The sequence below is a fragment of the Castor canadensis genome, chromosome 2 (assembly GCF_047511655.1).
Source record: "Castor canadensis chromosome 2, mCasCan1.hap1v2, whole genome shotgun sequence".
Taxonomy (NCBI): Eukaryota; Metazoa; Chordata; class Mammalia; order Rodentia; family Castoridae; genus Castor; species Castor canadensis.
The window spans coordinates 11,918,448-11,938,598 of record NC_133387.1 but is presented as its reverse complement, the minus strand read 5'-3'; the positions used below and the strand labels follow the sequence as shown (position 1 = coordinate 11,938,598).

Below are 20,151 nucleotides of genomic sequence, written 5' to 3'. Positions count from 1 at the left end.
GCTGGTAAATGGATGGAATTGGAGAACATCATTCTGAGTGAGGTTAGCCTGGCTCAAAAGACCAAAAATCGTATGTTCTCCCTCATATGTGGACATTAGATCAAGGGCAAACACAACAAGGGGATTGGACTATGAGCACAGGATAAAAGTGAGAGCACACAAGGGAGGGGTGAGGATAGGTAAGACACCTAAAAAACTAGCTAGCATTTGTTGCCCTTAATGCAGAGAAACTAAAGCAGATACCTTAAAGCAACTGAGGCCAATAGGAAAAGGGGACCAAGAACTAGAGAAAAGGTTAGATCAAAAAGAATTAACCTAGAAGGTAACACCCACGCACAGGAAATCAATGTGAGTCTCCTTGTATTCTTTAAAACCTCTTTCCTTAGGCTCGCACTGTCCCATGTTTGCTCTTAGCTTATCTTTACTTTAATCGCTCTTAATGTCTTTTGCCCCCAGGCTCGCACTGTCCCATCTCTCTTCAGCTCCCTCAAATCCTCGGTGCTCAAACTTGAACAGCTGCGCCTACAACCTGCACATGCATAGCTCTTAAGGTCTCCGTCCTTACACTTGCTCTGTGCACTGTCCCCTGTCCTCTTTGGCTTTTCTTTAGCTTCAGCTTTCCTAAGGCCCATGTGTGAAGTTCTTTCTCAGCTTTGCTTTCTGAAGCCTGTGTTAAAGTTCTCCGTGCAGACTTTCTATCAACCCCTCCTTAGCACTTTCCCTTCAACAGTTCGTTTCCCTTCAGCAATTTTTCCCTTTTCCCTTCAGCATTTTCCCTTCAACAATTCTTTCCCTTTTCAAAAGCCCAAAGTAAAGCCCCCAAAAGCAAAAGCAAAAGCCTCCAGCTCTCCTTGAATGGGCCTTTTACAATCAGCAGCAAACAGGGTGTTGCAGCGGTTCTCGGGGAGGGGTGTGACATTGCAACAGGAGAAACCTGTGTTCCTGCTTCTCTGAATGCAAACTTAGGAGATGCAGCTTTCTGCTTTTTTCTGTTTCTTGCAGGGGCTGTGCCTACCTCGGCCTACAGGTAAAAGCAATTAACTGCATCTCGCCTTGCTTGTGTCCAGTTCTCATAGGCTTTAATCTGCTCCCCACATTAAATATTTTAAAAAGCAGAATATTTCTCTACTCATTCTAGGAGGTCAGTATCATTGATACCCAAGACATTACCGGAAATGAAAACTACAAGCCAATATTTTTATGTGTATAGACGTAATTATTCTCAACAAATCCCAGAAACCAAATCCAGCAAACATGGCAAAGAATAAGACCATGACCAAGTAAGATTTATTCCAGGAAAGCAGGGTTATTTTAACATTCAAAACTCAGTGTAATAGCCATGTTAACTAAATAAAAGAAAAAAACCATAATCTCTCATTACAGGTAATTAAAATATTTGACAGTTCCAACAACCTTTTCATCACAGACAGACACACACACACACACACACACACACACACACACACATTCAACATGCTAGAAACACCAGATAACTTCTTCAGTCTGATAAAGGGCAGATGAGACAGCCGTGTGTTAGCTCATAAGTAACTATTGAAGACTGGATGCTTCCCCAGTAAGATAAAAGGAACAAGATAGAGAATGCCCTTTCGTGCTATTGAATTCAGCATTGTGCTGGAATTTCAAGTAAGGACACTTAAGTAAGAAAAAGAAAAGACATACAGTTTAGAAATAAATAAGTAAAACTGTTGTTAAGTGATATTATCCTGGGTAAAAGAAATCTTAAAAACATCAGTTAAAATGAATTAAAGTTGCAGGCTAAAAGTTATGAACACAAAAATCAGTTATAGTTCTGTCAAGTTCTGAGCTAAGCTGGAAACGGCTGAGTTTCCATGTGTCTAAGTAGACAATAACAAGCCATGCTGAAGGCCTGTAATCATTAACTATGATAATATAAGCAAGAGATTAGGTCAAGGAAGCTCCAACTTCCACACTATTCTATTTTTCCTTTTGGCACTGCACAGGACAAAGCGCTGGCCCTACAGATAATCAACTCACTGCTGAAGGAGCTCCAGACATAAAGACATGCTGCTTCATAGACCTGGATGTGCGTACAAATGATGAGAGGTGAAGGCGAGAGGAAAAGACAGGGAATGGAAATATTGAGGCAGAGTGGAGAAAAGGTGTTGTCAAGTTTCCCCCTCTTCCTATAAGAAGTTCAAAAAAGAGGCACAAGAGGAATGCCTCCATCAAAGGCTCAAATAAAGAGGCCTTGAAATGGAAGTGCCTGGCTAGCAATGCAAAATTCAGAAGAACATTGCTAGCCTAGAGGTCTGATTCTTGACCGCAGCTCCCTCTCAGAGACTACAGTGCATTGACTGTGCATTCTGTTTGGTGAGGGAAGGTCAGCTTTCTCTTGTGAGGCCTTCCATGTACAGCCTTGATAATTACCTATGGTCAAGCCTGACAGATCATACTGAACTTTAGCCAGACCCCTTTGCATTTCTCTATTCCATTATGAATCAGAATGGATCATATTTTGAGGAGTTGTGTCAAGAACTGGGTAATTAGTCTGAGGCAACAGTGGACCACAATGATGATCAGAATCACCTCAGTCTGCCGAGGCCTGCCTGGAGAAGTTTTAGCCATGAGCCCCAACCAGTGCCCCAACTAATCTTTTCCTGCTACTTGACAGACCCAGAAGGCTTTTCCCTCAAGTTTTGGTATAAATATTATTTTTTTGACCTGGAGCATAAATTTACAAACAGTCCAGGAGGTCTGGCCAGTTGAAACTGACCTGAATGTCTTCCAAGATGGAAACTGTGTCATGATACACACAGAAGGATAATCCCAAAGGCCATGTGTGGGTGCCATGTCAGACAACCTTTCTGAAAGGATTTCCAATTTAGCAATGTGGTGTTCCATTATAGGACCATATTGCCCAGAATTATTAATCCAGTCCAAATAATTGAGTCTTGCCTTTGGTTCGGGAATTTTCTGGGGAAATCAGTCCTAAACAGTTTTGTTTTTCTGTGATGTCACGTTTACAGGCATAGATGTCAGTTCTACGATGAAGAGTAGTATGGCTCTTTGTGTAGCTGTTGGCACCTCTCAAAGACTGACATGGGAGAGAGGTGGAGAACACAAAACAGGTGGTAGACAAGTAGCCCCTATAAACCCAGTGCTGTAGAGCTTTGGGTGATGGAAGGTCTGAGCCACAAAGCATGTCCCATTCAGTAATCAAACTGTCTTTAAAATTTATCCCTTATTTTATCTATGTCTTTTGTCCAGAAGTGTTGTATGAAAGAGGGACAAAAACATTTTTATACAAAAGCATTTTTATGTAATTTAATCAGAGAGCTAGAGTATGTTTAAGAGTTGGCCAAAAATCCTAATTTTAAAAAACACTAATTTTTTTTAAATGTGCTTACAAAGCCTCTCATTCTCTACTGTTTATTAGTTATTTACTCAATTTGTGTCTTTAGAAAGGGATTGAAAGAAATGGAAGGTACTTGCCTGGGCCCCACCAAGATCAAAGTGTCAATAACTAAAAGAAGGGCCCACAAAGGGGAGGGGCAGGCAGTTGGATAAAACCCAAACGAAAAGTGTCCTGTCCAGGAATCACTGCATTGAAACCAGACTGTTTATCTGAAACACATCATCCAGGGTAGACTCAGTGTGTCCTGTCTGATCAGTTGTTTAAGACTGCCCGTTAATTGTTCATTAAAATGCTCATTCACCTTTGCAGCGTGGCCCTAGCTCTATCGACCATAAGTGAATTCTTCATATCTGTGCTGGTCTAGCTGATCCTCAGTTGGTCCCATTTCATGAAGAAAAATGGAAATTGGGGATTCGGCACTTCTTTTTGTCCTCGTGACTGTATCACATGATGCAGTGTTGGAATTGATAACCCTCTGGTGCCAGAAAGCAAACACACAAGAGACAGAAAATCTTGACAAAGCAATTTCTCTTGATGAAGAGGGTGCAAGCATGTGCTCACTCCCACTAAGCAACATGCAAGCACAAATGGCTGACAGTGGCTCCTCCTTATACCCCTGACACAGTTGTACCTGCCCCTCACCTGGGATTTGTCCTGGTCAAAGGTTAACAGTCTTTCCTGATTGGCTAAAAGGCTTGGGGGATGGGTTAGGGCATGCAGTTTGGTGGGCAATGGAGTTGTACAGGAATCCAGAAGAAGAAGCAAGGATCCTTTAAACATGCAAGTCACTTAAGATGGCGACCTGAAGAATTTTTAAGTAATCTAAGAGGGTAACAAATACTTCGATAGAAAAGATCATTTTTCTTACAGGTGTTATTTTCATTTTGGGCTTCTTATTTTAAGTGACAACCCCAGAACCTCATAGCTCAGCTCTTTCCAACCACTTCAATTTTAACCATAAGCAATAAACAATTCTAAATGGACTTAACATATAATCCAGTTGACAAACTGAGAAAATAAAATTCCTAGAAATAAATTTAACAAAAGAAATTAAAATCTTGTAGGCTAAAATTTTAACATATTATTGACATAACTTAAATATTAAGATAAATGAAAATGTATTCCTTTGGCAATGCTTAAGAAAGCTTTATAGTGTTGGTTTCCAGCTTGGAATAGTGTTATCAAAAGAGTGAGGCAGGAATTTCCAGGGCTTGTTCCCTCACAGAAACATCAATTTGAACAACTCTCCACACACAAAAATATATTTTCAGGAGCTAAGGAAATAGGTGAGCGATTATAGCAGTCTGGTAAAGTGCAAAGAAAAGATGCTTTGAAAAGAGCAGGAAGGAGCATTTCACCTCATCTGTGTTACCCATCCCAACACCAGACAGCACAGAGAAGAGAGAGAAGAGAGAGAGAGAGAATTGCTTTCATGATTTCATGACTTTTGGTTAGGTAAAGTTTCCTTAAGCAAGAAATGAAAGCACTAATCATGAAGGACAATATTAATGAGCTGGACTTCATTAAAATTAAGACTTTCTGTTCACCAAAATGAAAAGTTGATAGGGCTGGCAGAGTGGCTCAAGTGGTAGATCACCTGCCTAGCAAGTGTGAGACCCTGAGTTCAAATCTCAGTACTGACAAAAAAACAAAACAAAACAAAAAACAGAGAAATAAAGGCAAGCCACAATCTGGAAGATGCCCTCAGGCTACATTTCCAGGAAAACACTAGCATCTAGAATTTACAAAGAACTCCCATAGGCTAGTGATGTAGCTAGCATGCAGGAGGCCTTGGATTTGATCCCCAACAAAATTTGCACACACACACACACACACACACACACAAGAAACCCCTTAACTCAATAAGTGAAAAAAGTCTCCAGAAATGGTAAAAAGACTTGAACATGTACTTCACACAAATCTCAAAAGGCCAATAAGTATATGTAATGTATTTAATAAAGCATAATCAAAAAAGCCAAATGAAATCACAAAAAATACCACAATGGTTAAACTTATACATGTAATAATATTAAGTGTTGGTGGAATTTAAAATACTAACACATCAAACAACTGCTTGATAAAAACAAACATATGCTTATCCTGCTAGTCAACCATGCTATTCTTGGTATGTACCCATTCAAAATATGTGAAAAATGTGCATTAAGCTCAATTTCAGCAGCCAAAAGCTAGAAATAATCCAAAAGAAATATCATCATTATAAATAAATGATGAATTATTGCTATTGACTATTACCCAGAATAAAGAGTATAAACAACTGACACATGCTATAAAATATGGATGGATCTCAAAAACATTATATCGGGTCAAAGAAAGAGACACAACAGTGTACATACGGCACAATTTACATAACTTTCAAAACACGTAAAATTAATCTATGACTATAGAAATGTTACTCCAAAGTAAGGAAGTAATTTCTGATAGTATGGAGGAGGGGGAAACAAGAAAAGAGGGCACAATGGAATGTGCTGTTATAGAGATGGTCTCCATATCTTGTGTGGTAGTTGGACAGGTATATAAATATAGGGAACTATTCTACAGCCCTAGCACTTGGGCCTTTTGACCAGCAGGCTGCATGAGTTTGGAGGGAGTAAAGATGTCATGTGGAATCTCTGGCCTGTCCCAGCATGTAAATCAAGGTATGGATCCTTGGAATTCTGCATGAAGACCTTTCCATCCACAGCAGGAAACAATTCGCCTCTCAGAACACAAATACCCACACACTACTGAGCCTTGGTAGAGACTGGTGTTGGGCATCAGGTAACCATAAATCCAGAATTTCTCACCTTGAGCTACCACACTATCAGATCCACCAAGTCATTAGGTTGAGTGATCATAGTACATACCTATCCTATAAGGGATATGGTATGTTTTAAGGTAAAACTCTTGTCACTAGAAGACAAAAGTATGTTGAAGGAAGAGTTGGGCCAGAACTCCATGTGTTTGCATCACAGATGCCTCTCTCGCAGTTTATATATTCAGTCTTCTGGTAAATCCTAACAACCAGTTGATAAATTGGTATAAGCCAGTCCTGGTACAAGATATACCAGACTAGATATATTGGTACAGATAGTGAATACTCAGAGATAGTATTCAAAGGCAATAATAAATAGTTATTTACTTAGTCACCTTTTATGGAAAGTAGCCTCAAGTAAGAATATGCATGGACTCCTGGAAATTGTCAAATGTTGGACTGACTGGTCCTGGTCCTTAAAAGAGCCCAACTGCACTGTGGGGGGAATGGAAGCATGAGGCAGAAATATCGGAGCACAAAGTAAGGATATGTGTTACTCACAGTATTGTCAACCAGAGACATTATTTCAGAAGAGGTTTAAACAATCAAGCATAAGATGTCAGCCACTACTCCTCTAGGCCATTCCACTGATTGCATAGTGAGCAACAAATGCAGTATCCATGGCAATGGAGAGGCAAGCTTTACATGAGCCCCACAACATAGGTTTCCCCTCACTAAGGTGTCTTTATTCTCAAGTTTCTCTCTTCTCATTAGCAGAGACCAATGCCAGCCTTCAATATGGTACCTTTCTCCAACAAAACCAATAAGCCCATTGGTGGCATGCTGATTACCTCTGATTCCTTCTACTTTGTAGTATACGGTAATTATTCATTATGATTGCAAAGAACACATATTCCAAGAATGGCTTTCTCTTTCCTGTCTGTAGTACTATGGCCATTACATCCATGGAGGGCTATCAAAGTGTCTAATTTACTGATAGTTTTCTTGCATAACATCACATTAAATTTAGTCAATAGACCCTCACAGCAAAACAAGTGGCAGTGATACATGATCAAGAGATGTACTTTTGCCAATAGGTATTATATTTTTCAGAAACTATTAACCTATGACTTGTGAGCAGAAGCACAGCTTTAAGGCATTGGTTTATTGAAAACACCCTAGAAAAGTGGGATGCTATCTTCACCTATACACTGTAATAATAACATCAGCCTTCTCCAATAAGAATTCATAAACTCACTCCCATCCATGTGGACTGAGAAAACAGGAGCTTGTCTTTTGCTTTTACAGAACTCTGTCCTGCCCATGAACACTGAACCAGACATTATCAAAGAAGGAGATTATTAAAAGTTAGGTTTGCTGGGTCCTTGTGTTTGGTCCACTCTTTTTCTAGACATATCATTGGACCATATCCCTGACAAAACTGACCAAATTCCAGATCTGTGCTCAATGATGAGGAGTCTGAGTTTCAATCTAAACTTATCTTATGATTTAAACCTTAGAATTCAAGTTTGTTCACCTACTGGCTTCAGAATATTTGGGAAACCAGAATACACTAAAAGAAATATGGCCGAAGGAATTAATGTCAAGATTTTATTTCATAGCCAATAAGCAAGAAAGGGTTTTCCATCCCTCAAGTACCTGAATACTTGGAACAACATGAAAATTCATGCAACTATAGCAAATTTACATAGTGGGTTATCTATAATAGTAATGTGGTTGCAAGTTGTGACTTTATACATGTGCACCCTTTTAGTCATGAAGGTATTACCTGTTCTTGCCTTAACATCTGAAGATCTACTATCTCTATGGCTTCATCAGAGACAGAAGTAGAGATACGATCTTCTGCAGGCTAGAAGAATAACAGTGGTTGGGTTCTTACAGTCTCTATAGAATCTACTGCTAGTGACAGTGAAACCTATTTTCTCATGCACTATGCAAGGCATGACAATTGGGAAAGTGCCCTATGGAGGTGATAAATTCATAAAGCCTTTCCTTCCAAAAGATAGTTGAAGAGCCAATATTTGTTCTTGGTGTTTCTGGGACAAGCAGCAGCAAGGCTTCCAGTACCAGCAATGAATTCAGCCACATTGTAGAAATGTTTGCCTTTTCTACATGAAGGTTTATTAGGATCCTTATGCAATAATCATCTCTAGATTCCCAGCTTTCCTAATAGTCTTCATGATCTCTGATCAAATATAATTTAATGTCATTTTCATTTCTTATTTGGTTTCACTGTCATACTTTAATATGCAAAAGTACATTTCTGTTCTCTTAATGCTCTAATTCTGCTTTTTAGATCATAGGATAATCTGAGTAAAATATACTAGTGGTTATCAATGTATTATCCAATATATTAAGGTATATCTATAATCAAAATATTGATGCTTATTTCTGACTAATAACTATTTTAAGATGAAAGACAAGTATGTGCAAATGACTTCCTGGTAAAAGTTGAATATTAATGAAATAGACCGAACTTTACTTTAAAAAACTAGATTTAAAGTGTCACATGTAGAAGCAATTCAAATGAATGTGGACAAGTGCTTATTTAAGTATTACACATGGTCGTTTGATGCCACACAGAGTAGAAACATTGAGTAGGAGCTCAGAGTTTAATCATTGATAGCTCCACCTTAAGAATAATGGTAATAGATTGTAGGAAATCAATAACTAAGGGCATATTATTTTATTTCCACCAGCTTGAGCATGCCACTTATCTTAGGATGGTGGTAGGAGAGATCTAACATAAATGGATGATTTTGATGAGCCTTTTCAGTCTTACAAGTTTAATTTTAAATTGAGGATTATTGCTCCTTCCTATTTCTTCCCAGACAAGTTGGTTTTACATATAAAATGAGAATAAAATTTAAGCAAGAAGGAAAATATCATTTTTATATCTACATTTTTTCCTGTGGACTCATAGAGTTAGAAGAGTAATTTAGTTCAATATTTTAGAGCTAATTCAGAGACCTTTTCAGAAGCATTTCTTAGGGAAAATGAGGTATTGTTAATCTTCTGCTGAGACTGCCTAAATCTATAGACTGTCAACATTGAGTCAAAATCTAACAATGCTACCGTTTATCTGTACATAGTACATAGTAAAAATATGCTCCATGATTCATATAAACACTCATCTAAATATTAACTGTGAAAAACTAAACAATGAAAAAAAGACCTTAGACTGAAAATAACTTTCTATACTTAAATAAGAAGAGATTTTGTGAGATACTAGTTTTAGAGGCGACAATTGATGGAGGAGTGAAAACTATGTGTAGAACCAGGTAAGAAGTGAATGACCAAAGGTGCATTTGGCCAATTGTTACAGCTAACCTTAGCATACTCTGCCCTTAATGAAACCTTTCAACTCCAGATTAAAGTAAATGCCGGTCTGAAGCTTTGGTATATCAACTAGAGTTCATCATTTCTAACAGAAACCCCAGAATTCCTCTAAATAATGTATGCCAATAAGAGCAGAATGTATTTGGAAAATATGAGATAACCCACTGAATTAAACAAAATTATGTGTTATGTTACAATGGGATAATATGTTATTTTAAAATATTGGCATCCATTAAAGTTATTGACATAAAATTATGTACTATATGTATGCAAACATATACATATACATAGATACCTACATATACATAGTTTTACATATTATACAAATTATAATGCATAGTATATTATATATCACATGTTATATATAATATGAAAATTATAATTATATATAATTTACTTTATAGTTACCAAATAAAACCTTTAAATATTCATTTAAAAACACAAAACTGCAGCTGTTTCTTAACACTTTGCTACTCCACAAAAGAACATCAAAAAAGTTAGCATAACCCTGATTCCAAAAATGTCTACTCAACTCAAGAAAGTTGGTGTCACTTATCTTACATTATTTTTCCCAAAAGGATTAATGAAGGAAATTGTCACTACAAGATGTACAATTGCTGAGAAAAAAAACTGAATAAATAGAGTAAATGTTAGTAGAAAAACAGAGGTTGTTAGTTCTCAGAAATAATAAATGAAGTTCAGAAGTAAAAAAAATTAGCATAAATCTGTGCCTAAATTCATTTCTTAAACCATGATCATGAACTCAGTTTCCTCTGCCACAGGGATATGGGAAACAATATGACATCCATCACAGAGTTCATCCTACTGGGATTCCCCCTTGGCCCCAAAGTGCAGATGTTCCTCTTTGTCCTCTTCTCTTGTTCTATGCCTTTATCCTTCTAGGGAATGGGGTCATCCTGGGGATCATCTGGATTGATCCCAGACTGCATACCCCCATGTACTTCTTTCTCTCCCACCTTGCCATTGTCGACATTGCCTATGCCTGTAATACAGTGCCCCAGATGCTGGTGAACCTCCTGGACCCAGCCAAGTCCATCTCCTTTGCTGGCTGCATGACACAGACTTTTCTCTTTTTGACTTTTGCTATCACAGAATGACTATTTCTGGTGGTGATGTCCTATGATCAGTATGTGGTTATCTGTCACCCTCTCCGCTATTCATCCATCATGAGCTGGAGAGTCTGTATCAGCCTGGCATTGACTTCCTGGACCACTGGAGTCTTTCTGTATGTCCCAGAAAATCAATCACTTTTTCTGTGAAATCATGGGCATTCTCAAACTTGCCTGTGCAGATACTCACAGCAATGAGAATATGGTCTTGGCAAGGGCGGTGTCTGTACTGGTGGACCACTGTCCTCAATTGTGGTCTCATTTGTGTGCATCTTCTGTGCCATCCTAAGGATCCAGTCAACTGAAGGTCAAAAAAAGCCTTCTCCCCTTGCTCCTCCCATCTCTGTGTGGTTGGACTCTTACGGCACAGCCATTATCACGTATGTTGGACCTAGAGATGGAAACCCTAAGGAGCAAAAGAAATATCTCCTGTTGTTTCACAGCCTTTTCAATCCCATGCTCAACCCCCTGATCTATACTCTTAGGAACTCAGAAGTGAAGAATACTTTGAAGAGAATGCTTGGAATGCAGAGAGGTTTGTAAAAAAAAGATTACAGTGTCATTGTTAACAGAAACCTGGGAAGTGATCATTTCAATGGTTCCTAAGCATTTGGAGCACAAGAATTACCTTAAATCTTATTTAAATAAACCCATCTCTTGCCTACTGTTGGATTACTGCTTGAGTAGGTGTGGGATGAGTTCTAGAAATTTATGTCTATATTATCAGTAGAAATCATGGTACAAAAGTCCATAACAGAGTCAGGGTGGGGAAACCATAATTGCAAGACAATACCCCTTATGATATCCTCATCAAGCTGTGATCCAAGTCTGTATTCCCCAAAATGTTTTTCTCAAAACACTATTCCCTCTAGAGAACTTTAAAAACCTCATCTGTGGCCAAATAAAGTTTCAAATCACTACATATTACGTGCCTCTCTTTGGGGCTCACAATTTGCATTAGCATAGTGAAAGCTGTAAAAATCCTTTTGGTTAAAAGAAAGAATTCTATTCCAGTTTTTAGTTAGTGTCTTCCAAACTTATTTGGTCACATAACATTTTTTTATGCACTTGTTAACAATCCTGGGATCCTATCCTGGGATAGGGAACTCATTATGAATACTTTCATAACCTCCCTCCTCCCTTCTAGGGTAAATGATTTTTTTTTCTTACAAGGTGAATCTCTACAGAGGATGCAGGCTTGAGCACAGTAGTCCAGACCAGTGCCTATGAGAATCTGGTTATTAAAAGTGAAGGTAACTGTTTCTACTTTTCAATGGTGGACATTTCATCCATAACAAATCCAATCGTCTACTTCATCTTGAGTCAGCATGTTTTGATAAGCCTCAGGAGATCACTTCATTCAATTTCAGAATTTTCCAAATTTGAAATTTAAAAAAATATATTTGGGGGCTGGGGGTATTGCTTTCTGGTAGAGTGCATGCTTAGCCTGTATGAGAGGGTGAGGTCCTGCATTCAAACCACCAGCCCCGCAAATACACTGTATACTGTATAAAAATATTCTGTATATTTTTCCTATGATTTCCTGCTGCATTAAGTCAATGTATTTTTCTATTTTAAACTTTTAAAATAAAACCAATTTTCTCATAGAAACATGGAAAGATTTCCAAAACCACTACCTACACACTTAAAAGTGTTGTCAAATTGATATGTTGTAGGAAACATTTAATTTTAAAATGATGCATTTTTCATAGGATTGTTTGGTGTCATAAACATGTACATTTAATTTCTAATCGTCTTCGATTTTTACTTTTATACTCTAAAATAACTTTTTGTAACTGATTATCCCATGGTGTTGAATACAGAGAACTATGTCTAAAATGATGGTTTTCACAAGTGTTCTTTTAGTTTGCTATTATACATTTTTCTCTTAAATATTAGTTCCCTGACTTCTGCATTTTCTGCAGGTCCCCCGGAGAATTAAAATTGAAAAGAAAGGTTCTACTATTTATAAAAGCAAACTATGAAGGAGCCTGAATATGTTTCTTTACAGTGGATTTGTAGAGTCAGAGCACAAGCTAACATGTACCCAAAATTTGACAACTATGACAAATTTTCCCCAAGTTAATGCCATAACACCAGCAGGTCAGAGTTTGCACTGTAAGGAACTAGTTTGAAGATTGCATGATTAATTGATATGAGATTATCAAAATAACACCCTGAACTACTATTGTTCGGTAAAATAATGAAATGAAATTGAAATAAATATAACAATATTTTAATTACAAAAATTTCAGTCCAGAAAAGATAGGAAGCTTCTAGGGGGCATTTACCTTCCCTCCTGTGAGGGACTGAATTCAGACTCTGCCCTCTTCAGAACAGAAATCAGAAAATACATCCAGTGAGTGCCCAGATAGGTGGGTTGTACCCAAAGACCGTGCCTTCCTAACCAGCTCCCAATAAATCTTCACATTTCGGGGCATCACTTTCAACCAGATGGATTTTCAGAGCCCTGTCTTCCCATTTCTGCTGCAGCACAGCAGACCCACATTACACCAGGGAAAAGCTGAGAAGCTGAGATAGATGTCAACAGCACATTCACTGGTTCAATTTCCTGAAGTATCTGGAGACTGGGGATGATAGCAATTCTGGGATTCATGAGATTCAGTGATGCCAAGTATGTAGGAACCATAAGAGACCTGTTCTTGTTCTCTCAGAGGTGTGCCCTGTGGCTGTCTGTATTTTCTGTGTGCCATCCCCAACTGGGGATGAGAACAGAAATAGAAAAACAATTGCTTTGTCTCTTCTTCCCAGCAGAGGTGAACATGCACATAGCTTCAGAGCACAGCCCCTCCACTTGGCCTCACGAGCTGCCAAAGAAGTTGAGTCTTCACATAATAAAACTTCCTTTCCTGAGGATTCATATGCTTTTCTGTCAGGAAAGAGTGAGTGTTCTGGAGTTTGCACAGGAGCTCCGAGGAAACAAGATCTGTGTGTCCCAGCCTCCAAGTGCCTACCTTTCAGAGATCCTGGAGTCCAATGTGGGAAGTAACAAGGTTTCCTGATTTTACTCTACCATCAAATTCCTCCCATACAGATTCTTGCATCTTGTCTTGGTTAACTGTCACTCTCTTTCTGCACTCTTTATTTCAGTATCGAGAAATAGATTCTCTCTCTTTTTATTTATTTATTTAATTCTTCATTTATTCACATGTGCATACATTGTTTGGGTCATTTCTTATGCTCATCATTCATTGTGAACAGTTCAAGGGAAAATGAGTACACATTAGAGGGACAAATTAAATAAAGGTGCTTAGGATTTGGCTAGTTTTGTTTCAGTGATGGAGAAATATCTCTCTGAGAAAGATTTATTTGGGAATGATGACACTACAAAGAGAAGTAAGGATTTTCTGCATTGTGGATTTAGGTGAAATATGTAGAATAATGTTACTACTTAAGGGAAATTATACTAGACTATTTATGGAGTGCTGCTATATTTCAGGAAAATTAATAACTGTTCATTATTTTAAAAATTATGAATTCTTCTGAGTAGCCAAACTACATGACAACTTTGTGAAAATATATTATTGCCATAGAGTATGAAGTCAAATGTATACTAAGTCTATGTCTTATACTTACCTATAATTAAGTACAGCACTAAAAACAGCACCTGGCACCAGCAACTTACTCAGGACATAAGTGTACATGTTACATTTTCTTTAGCCTGCAAGGTGGGTGTCTTTGAGATGACAATGAAAAGAGTACAGAACAGAGACTGACATGTCAGATGGCCATGTAGCAAAGTGAGAGAAGAGTGTGATAGCAATTCTTTAAATATTTTTCTAGAGAACTTTTAGATTTAGTGTCTACCTTTCTATTTATCTCCTGCCTTCCTCCTCAAGAACAGTTCACAAGGAAATTTTCACACCACAGGACCATGAGCCTACTGTGCTTTGTGCTTCTGCAGTACCCAGCACATAGGAACCACTCTAAGTCTTACCTGATTATTATCAGTCCTTAACAGATTATCGAGTAAGTTGTAATTACATGAAAGTGAATTCAGTTCTTCTTCCTGGTCTGACATAGAGCCAATACCTAGAAAAATCACTTGCATTATCAATTCTTACCCTTAAGAAAACTTGAAAGCCTCTGCTTATAACTATGTAGGCAAGAAAATTTGTTTCCACTTCTCCCTTGTTACTTAAAATGCTCTTACCAGCCTTCTGGAAATTTAATGTTTTATTTCTAAGAGAATGTTTTTAATTGGTATTAAATATGTCACACAGGTATCTAAAAGTAAGAAAAATATAAAAGACAACTAAATCCTAAATTCAAGTGTTTAATACTTTCTGAATCCTTCAGATGGTCTCATCAAATTTTAATGATCTTATTTTTATATAGATCATAAACAATGAAATTCTTCTGAGTTATAATACTTATTTCCTTTGGGAGGGAAGGAGCAGGAATTTAGTATAGTAATACCAGATGATATTTTATAGAAACAGATCAGTTAAGACATCAATATTGGGAAATTTACTCATTGTTTATATTTATTCATTTATTTATCACCAACAAATGTGTTCTGATTGTCATCGATATAAAGAGACATGCCATGGACTGTAGGCATTCATCCTCCAGTGGCCAGGGTCCCTGTGCCGTCTGCTTCCCCACTCCCTTACCCTGAAAATGATGATGCATGAGCTCCAAATGCTGCCCTTCTGACAAGGTGTCTACACTCCATGTTGATCACTGTCTATCTTTTCATTTGCCTTATGGTAGCAACAAATGTTTGCATTAAAAATCATGTTAAACTTCAGCAGTGTTTGTTGAGAAAATTGTGATCCAAGATGCAAGATCAAATAAGCAAACTCATCAATTTAGCATACCACCAGTACATAAACTAAGTATTTTATTAAAAATTTGTTAATGAAGACATTTGTTAAGTGACAGATTGACTGAATTATCAATTTGTCAGTATCTTCTTTCTATTGTCTACTTATAAAGAATACGAGAATTATTTTTGTTTAGGCAGCTCACAGATTTTCAGTTTAAATAACAACTTACTCTGTGATTTTAGGTATAGTGTTTGTTAGAAATATGCAGGGTTGAATTAACAACAAAATTGGTCTGTTTGTTCCTCATAATTCCTGCATAGCTATGGATGTCAGAGGAAATACAGAAAAGAAAGTTTGCATGGATATTGCATGGGAAGTTAAGCCTGAAAGTATTTTCACGTAGACACCTACCATACCCACCCTTCAAATACTTGAGAGTTCTGAGAACACATACACATAAGTATCTGTGCATACAAAGTCTAGGTTGTACTATTGGGCTGATAAATAGAACAGACATTGCCCTAATTTCTTTAAGATAGAGTTTAAAAATTCCTAAAATGGATTATTAATAATTTGGTGAATCACCAGGTTGACCAGTGGCTAAGTGATCAAATGTGTTTTTTTCCTGTTTTTCAAGACAATGATACAAGTTTTGGATTCATTTGTATATACACATATGAATATATATACATCCTTAAAAATATGGTGAGATATATCAGATATATCTTTATCTGTAGATATTTTGTTCCCTGTGTCCTTCCTTCTCCCTAACTCAAAACATTTTACATTGTACACATTTTACATTGTACATTGTATCTAGGCTCCCCATTGCACTCCATAATTGCCCATAAATGATATTTCTCAAAAAAATAGTATTAGTAATAAAAATTGCTGTTTCATGATTTTGTTTAGAAAAGTCATGTAAAGCACTCTCTAGATTTTAGTTAGATTTAAATACTTATATTAAATCAATACTCATTTCTACCAAAGTAAATAAAACTCTTTTTTTCTAGGACTAGACTTATTTTACTAACTCTACCATTATTCTTTCTAATATCCAGTAATTCTCTTACAGACATGCACATATGAAACTCAGAAAGCCTATGTGTCAGGATAATTTTATATGTATAGGTTAAATAGTTATTAATTGCATCTACAATGACTCTACATAAGAAATCATTAGTTAAATATTTCTCTTATGAAAGCTGGATTTCAGATTAAACATGTAGATTATGGAAACTCAATTAAAATGTTTGGGAAGTGATATTTATTCTATTTATTACTTAATTTCTTGAACTAGATCCTAAAGGCATTTACTATAATTTTCCATACAACTTAAATTTATGACATAATAAATCGAACACATGTTTTAAAAGAATAGTGTCACAGAATTATCTGGTTCTCTCTTTAATAGTGAAATAGAGGAAAATCAGACAATGGTCACAGAATTCATCCTTTTGGGATTTGGACCTGGCCCGTGGATTCATATAATGCTTTTTGGACTTTGCTCTCTTTTCTATACCTTCACCTTGCTGGGTAATGGGGTCATCCTGGGGCTCATCTGGCTGGATCTCAGACTGCACACCCCCATGTACTTCTTCCTCTCCCACCTTGCCATTGTTGACATTGCCTATGCCTGTAACACGGTGCCCCAGATGCTGGTGAACCTCCTGGACCCAGCCAAGCCCATCTCCTTTGCTGGCTGCATGACACAGACTTTTCTCTTTTTGACTTTTGGACACACAGAATGTCTCCTCCTGGTGGCAATGTCCTATGATCGGTTTGTGGCCATCTGCTACCCCCTCCACTATTTGGCCATCATGGGCTCAAGAATCTGCATCACACTGTTGGTGACTTCCTGGACATGTGGTTCCTTGCTGGCACTGGTCCACGTGAGTCTCATCCTGAGACTGCCCTTCTGTGGACCACGTAAAATCAACCACTTCTTCTGCGAACTGTTGTCTGTACTCAAGCTGGCCTGTGCTGATACCAGGCTCAACCTAGTTGTCATCTTTGCAGTTTCTGTGTTCATCTTAGTAGGGCCACTGTGCTTAGTATTGGTCTCCTACTCACGCATCCTCATAGCTATCCACAGGATCCAGTCAGGGGAGGGCCGCAGAAAGGCCTTCTTCACCTGCTCCTCCCACCTCTGCGTGGTAGGGCTTTTCTTTGGCAGTGCCATCTTCATGTATATGGCTCCCAAGTCCCACCATCCTGAGGAGCAGCAGAAGATCCTTTTCCTATTTTACAGTTTTTTCAATCCCATGCTAAACCCCCTGATCTATAGCTTGAGGAATACAGAGGTCAAGGGTGCTCTGGGAAGGGTCTTGTGTAAAAAAGTCATTCTCGATTGAATGATGTTTGAATCTCCAGTCTCTTACCGACTTGTTCAACAAAAGTCACTACTCCCTTCATAACTGAGCCCTAAAGACACAAAGTAATGCTCTTCCTCTTTATCTGAAGGAAAAAATTTAGATGCACTACAAATCATTGGGTTGTGATTTCAGGTACAGTATGTGCTATAAATATGAAGGGTTGAATTAACCATAAAATGAGTCGAATTATTCCTTGTTTTCATTCTGTGCTATGACTGTTCAGAGGAAATCCAGAAAGAGAGGTCTGCATAGATGGTGCATGGGATATTATGCCTCTAAGTGTTTCACAGAAGTACCTCCATAACCACTATCCAAATCCTTGGAAGCTTTGGAAAGACACACACACATTTACAACAGACTCCAGGTTTGTAATACTGAGCTGACGGAAGGAATACTAATTCCAGAATATCTATGGTTGCAATTGAAAATTTCCTTTGGTGAATTAATAATTCTGTGACTAACCCAGTTGACCAGTTGTCAAGTTTTTAAATGATGATTTGTTTCCATTTTTGAGACAATAATACAAGTTTGGATTCACATTTACACACATAGACAGATGATAGATAGATAGATAGATAGATAGATAGATAGATTGTAAATAGGTATAGGCATATATATTAGTTTATATATTTTTTAAAATATAGTGAGATATATAATATCTTAGATGTCATTATCTACAATTACTTTGTCCACTGTCTCTTTCATCCTCCCTATCTGAAAACATTCCACATTGCATACATGTATCTTAACAAAATATTACACTCCATAAGAACTCACAATTATTATTTCTTAATCAAAAGTGACATTAATGAGATGGTAGAGTGGATCAAGTGGTAGAGCATCTGCCTAGCAAGCCTGATGCCCTGAGTTCAAACCCCAGACTGAAAAATAAATGCTATTAGTTACAAAAATTGCTGGGGTTTCTTTTCTGTGATTTTCTTTGAGTGACATATGCAAAGTCTTCTCTAGACTCTACTTATATTTAAATATTTGTAGTAACTCAATCATGATTTCTATCCATACAACTAAAATTCTTTATTCTTTTGCTTTTTGGATCTATTATCACTGTAAAATCTCTTCCATTACTCTTTCTAGTATCCAGTAATTCTCTCACACATTTGCACATACAAAGCTCTGAAAAAACCTATTTGTCATGGTCATTCAAATGGTTTTTTGTAACAATCACTGGAGACAAATTTCTCTGTTGAAAATTGGATGTCAGAATAAATATTTAGCTTGTGGGCTGATAGTCAACTTAAATTTTTAGGAAGTAATATTTTATCTGTGTATTAATTAATTTAATTGAATAAATCTAAATTTATTAAATTTAATTTAAACTTTTTGTTTTTGAAATTTCCTTTGATTTTAAAAATGTATTAATTTTTGACTGTGCCTGGTTGTAATTGTGTGTAATGAGTCCACAAATAAGACAGGCTTACTCAAAAGTTCTGGAAATATGGCTCAAACTGTAGTGTTTGCTGGCATGTATGAGACAGTGGTCTAATCCCTAGGGCCACAGTAAAAGAAGAAGCAGGGGCAGAAGAAAGATATGTAGTATTTAATATAGAAATGATAATGACATAATGAAACACACCAAACACTGTTTGAAAATGGGGGAGGAGGAAAAGGAATATAATGGAGGGGGTAAACATATTCTAAGTATGCTGCATGTATGTATAGAATTATCACAGTGAAGTCCCCTTGTATTACTAATGTATGCTCATTCAAAACTAGAATAAAAATTTTAAATGATAATGATACATATTACTTTCTGTCATATAGAGAATAGAGGGTATGAGTCTTTCTAAAGGAAGTATCCAAAACTGCTACACCCTACAGCTATGGTATCTTCTGTTAGCAACATAACCATGTAGAAATGATTAATTCTCCCATCTCCTGCAAGGGGGCAGCAATTTTACAGGCTGTCACTACTGAAAACAATGGGAATGGTGCTCTGTATGAAACTGGATACCTAAAATTGACCTTCACAGTGTCCTTGGCATGTGGGATTGGATACTGCCATCACTGAAATGTAGGACTATTGTTCCTTCTTTATTACAGAATGTGGACCAGTGCTTCTCACTGGGTGATCTGTTTTGGACAGAATCATCTTGGGAAGTTGAAAAAGAATAAGTTCCAATTGGGAAAATCCAAATAGGCTGAGCAGATATTCAAATTTCTAATCATCTCCATATCTTGGTGATTTGTAGATCCAACCACCCCTCACTGAATACTAATTTTGTAGGAAAGTACTGTTAAATCTGAGGTTCTTAAGAAAATGTGAGAAAAATGAAAACAAAATCAGAATGTGATCTCACAGAACCTCAGGGCTGAGGATCTTTTG

General features: G+C 37.2%; 1 protein-coding gene and 1 pseudogene across 1 annotated transcript; both read left to right on the top strand.

Annotated features, from left to right (window-relative positions):
- The first annotated feature begins 10,295 nt into the window (after positions 1-10,295).
- LOC109675466 (olfactory receptor 2A7-like) lies at positions 10,296-11,182 on the top strand (annotated as a pseudogene).
- Positions 11,183-16,868: 5,686 nt separating this feature from the next.
- On the top strand, positions 16,869-18,059 carry LOC109675467 (olfactory receptor 2A1/2A42-like). The gene is made up of 2 exons (XM_074055183.1): positions 16,869-17,756; positions 18,033-18,059. The coding sequence occupies exons 1-2, from the start codon at positions 16,869-16,871 to the stop codon at positions 18,057-18,059; spliced, it is 915 nt and encodes a 304-aa protein (XP_073911284.1).
- Positions 18,060-20,151: the final 2,092 nt, after the last annotated feature.